This window comes from Stegostoma tigrinum, chromosome 16, assembly GCF_030684315.1.
Source record: "Stegostoma tigrinum isolate sSteTig4 chromosome 16, sSteTig4.hap1, whole genome shotgun sequence".
NCBI lineage: Eukaryota > Metazoa > Chordata > Chondrichthyes > Orectolobiformes > Stegostomatidae > Stegostoma > Stegostoma tigrinum.
This window is the reverse complement of record NC_081369.1, coordinates 41,028,962-41,043,094: the sequence shown is the minus strand read 5'-3', so window position 1 is coordinate 41,043,094 and position 14,133 is coordinate 41,028,962. Positions and strand designations below refer to the sequence as shown.

The 14,133-nt window shown below is 43.2% G+C and overlaps 1 protein-coding gene across 1 annotated transcript in view; it reads right to left on the bottom strand.

The window, feature by feature from the left end:
• The window catches only part of LOC125459953 (polycystin-1-like protein 2), a 93,885-nt gene that overhangs the window by 22,869 nt on the left and 56,883 nt on the right, over window positions 1-14,133 (bottom strand). Inside the window, exons 17-18 of the mRNA XM_059651535.1 lie at window positions 12,999-13,182; window positions 5,775-5,982 (exon numbers count right to left, since the gene is read on the bottom strand). Of these exons, the coding sequence (XP_059507518.1) occupies window positions 5,775-5,982; window positions 12,999-13,182 (392 nt within the window). The remainder of the gene's footprint in view (window positions 1-5,774; window positions 5,983-12,998; window positions 13,183-14,133) is intronic.

The window sequence follows — 14,133 nt, the reverse complement described above, 5'->3', positions numbered from 1 at the left end:
TTGATTTTATTCAAAGCATTATCTTCCAATACCACAACTGAAGCTACCTCCACTGCACTTCCAATTGATTTAAAATATTCAATTTTGTGTGTGCTCATGTGTATTTAAATTTCAGTACCTAACCAGCCAGTCGCCGGGTTTTTGAGCAGTCAGGAATTTAGATTTCAAAATATCCATGAGTAAGATCAGAGGAGATCAACTCATGACTATTTTGACATTGTTAAAAAGAGACACTCATTAGGACTGGGACAGCAAACTTAGAAAGGGAACAGCCGTTAATAAAACAGGAGATATTGTTAGTTAACTTTCTTGTTATAACAGTTGGATGATCAGATATCTTTCTTATAATTCATGATTCTTGATATTCATTGAGGTCTGCAGCAGTGGTTCTTTACAAATTTTAGAGTCAACATCTGATTGGTCTTACGATATAGTTTGGAATACGGTTTCCTCTATGTTGTCTTATATTCTGCCTTACATACTAGGTAAGATCTCCATTGATTATTATATCACTAGACAATTACATTTTCACTGTTTTCATCATGATCCTATAAGTTATGACCTTTCCACTACTTTGGTAGCTCCCACCATGATATTTTCTTTGGTGGATATAGACTTGTTGTTTTCTGTAAGATTTCTGTTTGCTTGAACTCTCTGATATTTAGGATTTCATGCCCCTGAAGTAGTTTCTTTGGTAGAATAGGAGCATTCTTCCTATCAGTAATTAGAGTGTTGCTAATCCACATTGTAATAAAATAGCTTTGTCAATCAACAGTGTTGTTTTGAGAACTTTGCTCTTTTTCAAGTGACTTGATTGTCCTGACTCCTTGTTCAGCTTCCTCATTGGGCTGAGGGTATATTTGTGAACTTGTAAGCTATACAAATCTACAAAATGTGTGAAATATTCATTTGCAATCATGCGTGTAGTATTGGCATTTTAGTCACATTCCTCATCTTGCAATCTGCATACGACGAATTTCTTTGTGTTACTCAATCTTGACAACCCTATGGTGCAGTAAACTGAATCTGTAACTTAATCTTTTCAATGACGTTAATGTCTTCTTGTTTCGGGTGATCAAGAGCTACAATAGAGAGTGCATCTGCTGCTGTTTGTAGTTTACCCTGTACTAGTACTGAAATGAATCTCATCATCTCAACAGGAATCTCTGTATCCTAGGAGATATTCTTGTTTGTTCCTCTCATCAGATAAGAAAGGATAATTGATAAGGAGGGGGAGGCAGTCTGGCAACCATCATGAGATCATGGGATGACTGATCATACAGTCACATGATTAATCTGACTGGATGCGTATGTAATCAATTAATAATTTGATTGGTTTATAACAACCAAAGTGGGATAATGAAAATGTTTAAAAGTGTGTGGTTCCCTTTGCTCATGGAGAAGTTCCTGGACTGTCCAGAGTTGTATCCCCACTGATATAAAACAATAAACTCTTTAATACTTGAAGTGGACTTCGGTGTCGAGTGATTCTTTTAGTTGTTCTGTCCCTACAGGAACTAAAGGTTTGTGGTCTGTCTCTATTCTTTTAAAGGAGACATTTGAACAGAAAAAAAACCAAGACCCCTCCCGACACTACCCCCGTTAGAAACTCCTGGGACAGATACAGTTCTGGGTGAAACACAGATCAAAGCCCACCCTGCTCTTTCAAACAGAAAATAAAGCTGCTTCGACTTTGTTAAACCAAAATAAAGTCCACAGTATTCTGAGGGAAAGCAAGAAAAAATAAACCAATAAAAAAATGGCTTCTCCTTGACTCCTTTCCCACAACCTCTTTTGGGCAGCGATCTCAAGGGGCCAAAGTAAAAATGAACTCAAGTAAAACTCAAGAAAACAAATAAATAAATAAACAAACAAATGCACAACAAAATAAATAAATCCCCTCCACTCCATCTCCATCAAACATTCCTGGGGCAGGGACAACAATAGTTTAAAATCCAGAGCAAGTTCCACTGCTCATTTCAACCAAACGTAGAAATCCCATTTCACTGATCCTCATCAATAAAATCTGAGACAGGGACAGGGCTAAAAGAAAACCCCTTTCAAGGGGTTCACAATTGGAACAAAAGAAAATAAAACAGCCACCTTTCTGTCTTTATAACCACTTTCAAACCAATGATCTAGTCTGAGAATTTTTTTGTAAGCCTAATGTGACTTTCTATGATTGCACATGTTGTCAACAGTACTTGATAGTGGTAGAGTCACTTAATAAACTGGTCTCTGACATCCATCTGTCTGTTCTTGAAAGAAGGAATATTCCTAAGCATAAGGTATTTATTGCAATGATGGTTGGTAATGAAGGATTATAATGTTAGATGCTAAGACATCTGGAAAAATCAGCAAATCAATATCTTCTTGATATTTTGACAAGTTAGCTCCAAACATGCATTCCTAGATCATGCTTGTCATTTCATGAGGCGGTATGTGACTTACTGAAAATTTGGTAGAAATTTTGCCAACCATTCCAAGAAGTTGTTAAAAAATATTAGACCTACACAAGAGTGTATTTGCAGATCTTCAATTCTGACCTTGCTACTGAAAATGTGTCCTAAGAAATGCTTTCAAGATTTTATACTTTTCAATAAGAATCATGCCTTTTTCCTGTTAATGACTGAAAACCCTCTAACACAGAAAGTATGATAATTGAGTTAAGTCTACACAAGCACAAAGAGTCTTGTTAGATTTAGGAATTGGAACCATGCCAGAGCACACTTGATCGGTTTCATGGCAAAAGTCATAATTTTCTTTCTTGTCATAGCTTCAAATCAAATTCAATTTGCTTCATTAGTGAGTGTGGTATTTTTCTAGGCTTCAAAAGATAAATAGTCCTAGCATTCTCTCTCAAAATAATGCCATATTCAATTTTTCAGACACTTGAAAACATTTGGGCAGTCCTTTTGGAAGTGACTCCTGGGCTCTTGATAAAAATTTATTCCAATTTCATGATAAAAACTGAAGTCCATCTCTGCTGCTTAAAAGAGACAACCCTTGATTGTGCCACATGTACAATGTGGTCAATGTCTGTTTTTCTCTGTACTGGAGAGTTGTTTGTAGCATTCTTTTGACTTTCAATTCAATTCTTCCTGGGCTATATAACTGGGTTTCTGTTAGTTGCAAGCCAATGCCACGAAAATTCCTGCCTTCTTGAACTCACCCCTCACCTGAGGTATGGTGAGCCTCAGGTTAAGTTCACAACCAGTTGTCCCTCTCTAATGAGACAGCAGACCTATGGTCCTCTGGGCTTATGGCAACTTTACCCTGTTGACAACCAGAATGCCTCTCAGACAATGCCATACGCTAGAACTTCCATTAATGTATATATCTATGTTCCAGAACGACAGATTAATATCACTGACTGCACCAAAGAGGTCGGGTTGTCTTCAGATGAAGATTGTTTACCTTTATTAATAGCTATGTGTGCAAAGAACTCTCCTTTAGGAATATAAAATGTACTTTGACACACCTTTCCAAAGTTCCCAACTATCTCAGAGTGAAGGCTTCTGTTGTGTTTACAGGACATTGTTTGCACCTGTGAATCTTTTTGGTGCCACAGCTTTGGAAAGGTTCAGTGACACCTTGTATAACCCCTCCTAGCTATGCTTTCTTTTGCTGAGTTTCTCTTACTCTCTTCTGTTTAAACAACTGTATTGACTGTTGATCTCTACCACCAAGAATTTTCTTCCCTCTAAATATTACTTTGTTCTACTTCCAAGCCTTTACGTGTCTCACCAAGTACATGCTTTTCCAAGGATGAGGTCTTCTGCAAACTGCAATAAGTTTGATAGCTATTCATCAGCAAAAATTACGACAATGTGGGTTCTGATTAAGAGATAGTAGGAACTGCTGATGCTGGAGTCTGAGATAAAAAGGTGTAGAGCTGGATGAACACAGCAGGCCAAGCAGCATCAGAGGAGCAGGAAAGCTGACGTTTCGGGCCTAGACCCTTCTTCAGAAATGGATTCTGATTAGTTCTGTTTTCAAATTTTAACACCTTAAATTTCCACTGTATTGATTCACTTGGATTCTGGGCTCTATCAAATCCACCTCTTTCTAACATTTTGTTGGTTCTTGGATTGAAGTGGTTATCAAAAGATTTTACAACTTCATCAACATAGTAATGAACATGTTGATACGTTTCAATACTTCCTTATCTGACGAACACCCAATCTATGCCAAGAATAAAGAAATGTATTAATTATTTCAGATTTTCAGTTTGATTTTGATTCAGTTCTATAGTCCATATCTGATCAATCTTCTGTCTCCATTTTCCTGAAGTGACATTTTCATGGGTTCTCTTTGGCTTAATTTTCTTGCTCCTGCTTCATGTTTCCCACATGTGATGGTGTTCTGAATTAGAGCTACAGAAAATTTTCATAGGAAGTTGTCCATTCAGCAAATTATTTTGTGCTAATTCGTAAGCTTTTCTCACCTAATTCTTAATATCTGTTCAGCTCACTAGCACAAAAATGGAACGGGCACTGTTCACAAGACAACCACCTCTTGCAATGCAGCCTGCACCCCCTGTAAGTAAAGCTTCTTGATCTCCACGGCTCACTTTTTTTACAAATCTGTTCTGCAGTTTTCAGTTTGCTGGTGCATCTCTTCAGGTCTGAAGCTGAATTTTTTTAAAGCCAATTTTTGAATTTTTCTCTAGATTCTTCACTGTTGCTTTCACCTTCCACTGGCAGCTACCATGTGTAAGGGTCGAAATGGAGATTGAACTCACTATTAGGCCCTAGCTAGTAGAGTTTAAACAGCCTTCTGAATGTAAACACAAGTTAGTTTATCTCATAAAATCTGAAAGGATGCTAGAAATTAGAAACAAAAAAACAGAAATTGTTGGAAAAACTCAGCAGGTGTAGCAGCACCCATGGAGAGAAATCAGAGTTAACCTTTCGGGTCCAGTGATCCTTCCTCAGAATTCAATGACTCAACAGTTGTGAAAAAAGGTCACTAGATCTGAAATGCTAACCCTGATTTCTCTTCGCAGATACTGCCAGACCTACTGAGATTTTTCAGCAATTTCTATTTTTGTTAGTTTATTGCATACTTGTATATTTTGTATAACATCACAATAATACATCTGAACCAAAGCAAGTCTATGCAAGGTCTCCTTTCCATATTATCACTGACATCATCCCAGTGGGTTGAATTACTAAGAATATTCCAGACATGAAACCTTCAAGAGCCCTTTCAGACATTTGGATTCTTGCGTCCTAATCCTGATGAGTGCAAAATGAAACTCTTTGACTTTGTGTCTTTTTCTTAGCAACGTTTAGGCTCTGTATTTACTAAGTAATTATTTTAATAACTTTTTCAGAGTGATATAATTTAGTGACTACAAGAAATTAAATATCAACTTTGCTGCTCTTTGTTACATACTAAAAGAATATTAATCAATTGACATTTTACATCTATTAACTTGAATAGATACTTCAGTATGTATACACAGATTACATACCAAGCATTTTTGCAGAAAAGTTATTGATAAAGTATTAATTAATAGGAAAAATGTGTCATCGGCCCTTGCTGCATTACAAAGTTTCTAATTATTAATTCTAATTAAACACAAAGCCCATTACATCTTACATTTATCTAATATGAATTAAAGATGCACATTTGGCTGTACTTCTAAAGCTTATAAATTCACAGGGTTCTAAAAGTGCAGCTGTACATATTAAACGTGTAAGTACAGTCATCACTGAATACCAAGCTTTCAGTGAACATTATGCAAATAACATCATGGCTACCTGTACCTTTCATAAACTGTATCGTTGAATTGTGGGGAGCTCCGCAAAAAACATTTCATTTTCTGTACCTGATCGACAGCATGTATTTGACTGTAGGGGTTCTGGAATGCACAAATACCCATCTGATTTAAATTTTCCTCCAGCTGTTCCAGTAACATGTATAAGCAGCATTGTTGCTGCTTAAACTTCTGATTCTTCAAATCTGGGGGATTCTCTGAAAAAATGAATTAAAAATTCTTTTTTTGTTGTTCTATTGAATATTTTGATCTGACAATGCCGTTGACATTAGAGACTAAATGGTGTACATCCAAGCATCCTTAAGCCAGGTCTCAGTGCATGTCCCTCTCAGCATTTAAGCATAAAAAAGACCTGGATCTTTTTAAGATTATAAAATGTGAAGCTGGATGAATACAGCAGGCCAAGCAGCATCTCAGGAGCACAAAAGCTGACGTTTCGGGCCTAGACCCTTCATCAGAGAGGGGGATGGGGAGAGGGAGCTGGAATAAATAGGGAGAGAGGGGGAGGCGGACCGAAGATGGAGAGTAAAGAAGATAGGTGGAGAGAGTATAGGTGGGGAGGTAGGGAGAGGATAGGTCAGTCCAGGGAAGACGGACAGGTCAAGGAGGTGGGATGAGGTTAGTAGGTAGCTGGGGGTGCGGCTTGGTGTGGGAGGAAGGGATGGGTGAGAGGAAGAACCGGTTAGGGAGGCAGAGACAGGTTGGACTGGTTTTGGGATGCAGTGAGTGGGGGGGAAGAGCTGGGCTGGTTGTGTGGTGCAGTAGGGGGAGGGGACGAACTAGGCTGGTTTAGGGATGCAGTGGGGGAAGGGGAGATTTTGAAACTGGTGAAGTCCACATTGATACCATATGGCTGCAGGGTTCCCAGGCGGAATATGAGTTGCTGTTCCTGCAACCTTCGGGTGGCATCATTGTGGCACTGCAGGAGGCCCATGATGGACATGTCATCTAGAGAATGGGAGGGGGAGTGGAAATGGTTTGTGGCTGGGAGGTGCAGTTGTTTGTTGCGAACTGAGCGGAGGCGTTCTGCAAAGCGGTCTCCAAGCCTCCGCTTGGTTTCCCCAATGTAGAGGGAGCCGCACCGGGTACAATGGATGCAGTATACCACATTGGCAGATGTGCAGGTGAACCTCTGCTTAATGTGGAATGTCATCTTGGGGCCTGCGATAGGGGTGAGGGAGGAGGTGTGGGGACAAGTGTAGCATTTCCTGCGGTTGCAGGGGAAGGTGCCGGGTGTGGTGAGGTTGGAGGGCAGTGTGGAGCGAACAAGGGAGTCACGGAGAGAGTGGTCTCTCCGGAAAGCAGACAGGGGAGGGGATGGAAAAATGTCTTGGGTGGTTGGGTCGGATTGTAAATGGCGGAAGTGTCGGAGGATGATGCATTGTATCCGAAGGTTGGTAGGGTGGTGTGTGAGAACGAGGGGGATCCTCTTAGGGCGGTTGTGGCGGGGGCGGGTTGTGAGGGATGTGTTGCCAGAAATACGGGAGACGCGGTCAAGGGCGTTCTCGATCACTGTGGGGGGAAAGTTGCGGTCCTTAAAGAACTTGGACATCTGGGATGTGCGGGAGTGGAATGTCTTATCGTGGGAGCAGATGCGGCGGAGGCGGAGGAATTGGGAATAGGGGATGGAATTTTTGCAGGAGGGTGGGTGGGAGGAGGTGTATTCAAGGTAGCTGTGGGAGTCGGTGGGCTTGAAATGGACATCAGTTACAAGCTGGTTGCCTGAGATGGAGACTGAGAGGTCCAGGAAGGTGAGGGATGTGCTGGAGATGGCCCAGGTGAACTGAAGGTTGGGGTGGAAGGTGTTGGTGAAGTGGATGAACTGTTCGAGCTCCTCTGGGGAGCAAGAGGCGGCACCGATACAGTCATCAATGTACCGGAGGAAGAGGTGGGGTTTGGGGCCTGTGTAGGTGCGGAAGAGGGACTGTTCCACGTAACCTACAAAGAGGCAGGCATAGCTGGGGCCCATGCGGGTGCCCATGGCCACCCCCTTAGTCTGTAGGAAGTGGGAGGAGTCAAAAGAGAAGTTGTTGAGTGTGAGGACGAGTTCAGCTAGGCGGATGAGAGTGTCAGTGGAGGGGGACTGGTCGGGCCTGCGGGACAGGAAGAAGCAGAGGGCCTTGAGGCCATCTCCATGCGGAATGCAGGTGTACAGGGACTGGACGTCCATGGTGAATATGAGGTGTTGGGGGCCAGGGAATTGGAAGTCCTGGAGGAGGTGGAGGGCGTGGGTGGTGTCACGGACGTAGGTGGGGAGTTCCTGGACCAAAGGGAAGAAAATGGAGTCCAGATAGGTGGAGATGAGTTCGGAGGGGCAGGAGCAGGCTGAGACGATGGGTCGACCATCATCCTCCGACACTTCCGCCATTTACAATCCGACCCCACCACCCAAGACATTTTTCCATCCCCACCCCTGTCTGCTTTCCGGAGAGACCACTCTCTCCGTGACTCCCTTGTTCGCTCCACACTGCCCTCCAACCCCACCACACCCGGCACCTTCCCCTGCAACCGCAGGAAATGCTACACTTGTCCCCACACCTCCTCCCTCACCCCTATCGCACGCCCCAAGATGACATTCCACATTAAGCAGAGGTTCACCTGCACATCTGCCAATGTGGTATACTGCATCCACTGTACCCGGTGTGGCTTCCTCTACAGTGGGGAAACCAAGCGGAGGCTTGGGGACCGCTTTGCAGAACACCTCCGCTCAGTTCGCAACAAACAACTGCACCTCCCAGTCGCAAACCATTTCCACTCCCCCTCCCATTCTCTAGATGACATGTCCATCATGGGCCTCCTGCACTGCCACAATGATGCCACCCGAAGGTTGCAGGAACAGCAACTCATATTCCGCCTGGGAACCCTGCAGCCATATGGTATCAATGTGGACTTCACCAGTTCCAAAATCTCCCCTTCCCCCACTGCATCCCTCAACCAGCCTAGTTCGTCCCCTCCCCCTACTGCACCACACAACCAGCCCAGCTCTTCCCCCCCACCCACTGCATCCCAAAACCAGTCCAACCTGTCTCTGCCTCCCTAACCGGTTCTTCCTCTCACCCATCCCTTCCTCCCACACCAAGCTGCACCCCCAGCTACCTACTAACCTCATCCCACCTCCTTGACCTGTCCGTCTTCCTTGGACTGACCTATCCCCTCCCTACCTCCCCACCTATACTCTTTCCACCTATCTTCTTTACTCTCCATCTTCGGTCCGCCTCCCCCTCTCTCCCTATTTATTCCAGTTCCCTCCCCCCATCCCCCTCTCTGATGAAGGGTCTAGGCCCGAAACGTCAGCTTTTGTGCTCCTGAGATGCTGCTTGGCCTGCTGTGTTCATCCAGCCTCACATTTTATTATCTTGGAATTCTCCAGCATCTGCAGTTCCCATTATCTCTTTTTAAGATTAGATTATATTCCCTACAGTGTGGAAACAGGCCCTTTGGCCCAACAAGTCCAAACTGCCCCTTGGAGCATCCCACCCAGACCCATCCCCCTATAACACACATTTATAGGTGGCATCTTTACCTTTGGCTGTGTCTTCATTGGTAGCGCTAAGGCTGTATGTATTTTTGACACCCAGTTCAAGACGGTGACAATCTCCTGTCTACTGTCAAGACTTCTCCGCACCATTATCCACCCTCCTCACCCCATGTTCCTGAGATCCTTATCCAATTCTTTGATGGCTTCTAATTCCCACTTTACTGACATTCTCCATGCAGACATGATGAGCCAAAGAGCCGCCTTCTGAGCTGTAACCCATTAATGAGTCACCCATCAGCCCTAACCTCAAAACCTGTCTACCATCTGAGGAGTTTATCATTTACCATGGGATTGTTGTTCCACTTGACAATTTCTCTCAGTCAATACAGCCCCACCTTCCATCCTGGACCTTCCCAACCTGACTGTATCATGTGCCCTTTGGAAAGCCCCTGCAAAGTAGATTAGAGTTGAAAGGATACCAGGACACAGCCAATACTAGCTCCTGTACAGTGAACTTAAATGTGCAGTTTGAATGTTATTGAATGGTGAGTGGATGAGTGAGTGAATGCGTGGGATAAGTGAGTAGATAGGTGTTGTAGCATGTGGATGACATGCCAGGTGAGATGGCAAGTAAATGGGATAGTAGTTGAATCAGGTGGCAGGTGGGTGAGATGGCAGGTGAGTATGGTCACAAGTGGGTGGATGAGACAGTAGCAGGTAGAGTGACAGCTAGTTGAGTATGGACGCAGTTGTTAGATGATACGTGGGTTAAATGGTAGGTGAGTGAGGTAGTATTCTAGTCTGGTGGGGTAGTCGGGTTGAATCTGGATAAGCAAGAGGTGAACAGTTGGTCAGGGCTAGTCGAATGGTTGTTAGGCAGCGCTCTGTCGAGGGTTATCTGGGTCAGGTCAGGTTGGGAGGAGGGCAGTCAGTTGGATGGTAGGTGAAGGTGTTGTCGGGAGGCTGGACATTAGCCTTGTGATTATTGGGTGGTTGAGGTTGGGGGGTGTAGTGAGAGGTGGGGTCAGATATTAGCATGAACAATTTGGGGATCAGTTATGTAATTACCAAGATGTTAGATGGTAAGCCAACATTTCCTGGGTGGCTAAGTAAACAAGTGCATCAAAACTGAGTGAAGACTTGAAACTATCACAGAAAGTCATGGGGAGCAAGGACCTTGCCTATCAGACTGTTAAACTCCCTGGACAATCCCCATGGACGTCATGGTATTGGAGTTTAGAACAGCTATTGCCATTGTACATCAGAAGTCTGACAATCCAGAAATCAGATAACTTGGGTTGAAGTATATTAATGAAACAAAACATGACCTTACTAGTCAGAGAAATAATTTCAACTTGACTTTTCACTCCTTAGTGAGAGTCAGCATTACAACTTTAGTCAAGTGGTGTGTAATTTACAGCCAACTCAGCCACACTGGCCAGATATCTTAAATAAATCTAGTCCCATTTGCCAGCATTTGTCTCATATCTCTCGAAAACCTTTCTATTCATATACCCATGCAGATACCTGTTAAATGCCTCCACCACTTCCTCTGGCAGCTCATCCCATACATGCACCACCCGCTGCGTCCCTTTTAAATCTTTCCCTTCTCACCTTTAACCTATGCCCTCCAATTTTGGACTCCCTCGCCTTGGGAAAAAGACCTTGCCAATCTACCCTTATGATTTTATAAACCTCTATAAGCTCATTCCTCAGCCTCTGATGTTCCAGGGAAAATAGCCCCAGTCTGTTCAGCCTCTCCCTACAGCTCAAAGCCTCCAACCCTGGCGACATCCTGGTAAATCTTTCCTGAACCTTTGAAGCTTCACAACATCCTTCCTACAGCAGGAAAACCAGAATTGCACACAGTATCCCAATAGTAGCCTAACCAATGCCCTGTACAGCCACAACATGACCTCCCACTCCTATACTCAATGTACTGACCAATAAAGGCAAGTGTAATAAATGCTTTCTTCACTATCCTTCTAACCTGTGACTCCACTTTCAAGAAACAATTTACCTGCATTCCAAGGTCTCTTTGTTCAACAACACTCCCCAGGACATTCCCATTAAGTTTACAAGTCCTGCCTTGATTTACCTTTCCAAAATGCAGCAGCTCTAAATTAAACTCTATCCGCCTGTCCTCAGCCCATTGGCCCATCTGATCAAGATCCTTTTGTAGTCTGAAGCAACCTTCTTTGCTGTCCATTACACCTCCAATTTTGGTGTCATCTGCAAACTTACTAACCATGCCTCCTATGTTCATGTCCAAATCATTTATATAAATGATGAAAAGCAGTGGACCCAGTACAAATCCTTGTGACACACTGCTGGTCACAGGCCTCCAGTCTGAAAAGGAACCCTCCACCACCCACCTCTGTCTTCCGCCTGATGTTATATGTCAGAATCAGGTGGAAGTCCCAACACAGCTAACTCTGCAGGAATTGTCTACGAAGTTGAAACCTCCAGTGGGCAATTTCTTGACATTTGGAACTTTCCAAGTAAGTCCCTGGCTCTAAGTTGGAGTCAAAGATTTTGGAGGATTCCAACTAACTTACCTTAATAGGAGTCAGAACAGGTTAGAGATTCAATAACTACTCTATCTCTTGGGAAGCTGATGCCCTCCAAGTTACCATAGAAAACACCGCATCCCCGTCTAATCTCCCACCAACCCTCCCCGCAGACATATCGTTGACCTCCACCCCTGACTCCCAACTGAACCTCCGTTCCGTGGAAACTAGAAACCACAAATCTCTGGACCCAGCCTGACTTCCCCCTATCCCCACAGACCTGATACCCCACTGAATTCCTCCTGCTCTGAATTTCCTCCCCACCCCTGACTTTCCGTTCTCCTGACCCACTCCTCACCCAGGCACAGAGCATTAAACCCCAACTTAAATCCCGGCTTCTGATGGATCAGGCTCACAATCCGATCTACCCTACCCCCACCCATGCATCTGTCAGTCTATCTAATTGCTGCTCTACATATCTGGTTCCCTTCCTGCTGCCACATTGCCTCCACCCAACCACTCACCTGTCACTCTTACCTCCCATATTTACCAGCCATCTGTACTGCCTGGATGCCACACTACCGTGACCATTTGTACCCCACCCACCTGGCACAATACTCAACTACCTGGCCACCCAGACTCCCACTCACCCATCTGCCATCTTAACCATTCACTCACCTTTACATACTGATCTTTCAGTCATTGTCAAAGTGATTTTTGAACTTTTAAATTGAGGAATACAACAAGCTACTACTTTAAAAGACAACATGGTTTCAGAGCTAACCTACTCTGTTGCTGCCGGTATGGATGCCTGGACAGATTGCTTCAGGAGGAGACCTGCTATATTCAGATCTGGGTTGGACATGAGGATCCCAACCAAACCTGAAAATTTGGACTGATGTATATTACTAACATGTTCAGTTTATAATTTGGTTAGTAGACATCATTTTTTGGCTGATCAAGAGGATAACATCGCATTTCAACAGAAGGTAAACAATGACGATGATCATTATAAACTTCTTACTTGGATGAAGTGTTGTACAAAATTCAATTCTAATAAATCAGTTTCAACCAATTTGGTTTGAATTTTGATTTTCAGATGAGCTCATCTGAATATTATTCCTAAACAAAATGCCCTAACATCTGAATAAAACCATTAGCTTACACACAACCAACCATGATATCAGTAAGATAACAATTTTTTGAAGGAAGTTAATGTCTTTACCCTCTGTAGTAACTGTTGCATTTATACTCTCAATCATATTGTGTTGTTCCATTCTAATGCGAAGAAAATTGGCCAAAAGAACTAAAATTTGATTGAGATCACTGGTATTATTCATTTCTTCTTCAAGCGTAGATACTCCATCAGACAGTGACCTGGAAATAAAGCTGATAATCTTCTTAATATCCTAGATGTAAAGGAAGGAACAAAAGAGCATTTAATGGTACATCTAACACATCAATGGAGAATTCCCTTCGGCACTTCAGTGTAAACAATCATGGGTGGAGCACATGGTGTAAAATCAGCCTCTGAGGGTTCTGGGCCCAAACTGTATCCAACCACACCTATTAGATTAAACTGGATGTGCAGGCTAGGTAGATTAGCCATGGGAGTTAGAGAGTCATGTAGTCATTAAAGCTGACAATACACTGAAAGAAATCCAAGCTAAAGCATAAAAGCTGAAGTTTAGGGAATGGTTTGAATGTTGTTTGACATTTTCCAACTATTTTATCAAAGAGCTCCCACATATATGTTTGAATTATTGTACTGTGCACTGAAAAATAATCAATTTTTTCAATAAAACATACAAGTTTGCAGTATAATTAATCCAATTACCCTACTGGAAGCAGGAAATGGGAGGCAGTTTTGATTTGTGTATCAGATTAACTCTAATTGCTAACTGGATATGATTGCTGTTTTCACCACCCAGGGAATGGGCGGGAGGTGAGTTATTGCCTAAGGTGCCTGAGTCAGTTGTCCAATTAACTGGATGCTGGAACTGAGGTGAGTAAACGAAATAACAACAGACCATGTTGTGTCAGAGATAATGGGAACTGCAGATGCTGGAGAATCTGAGATTACAAAGTGTGGAGGTGGATGAACACAGCAGGCCAAGCAGCATCAGAGGAGCATAAAAGCTGATGTTTTGGGCCTAGGCCTTTCATTAGAAAAGCTTTTCTGATGAAGGGTCTAGGCCCAAAATGTCAGCTTTTGTGCTCCTAAGATGCTGCTTGGCCTGCTCAGTTCATCCAGCTCTGCACTTTGTTATCTCAGACCATGTTGTGATTCACCTATCACTGTGGCTGCCATTTCCATATTCATGTTTAGAGCAGGAGTTAAAAATTTCCTGCATTTTGGA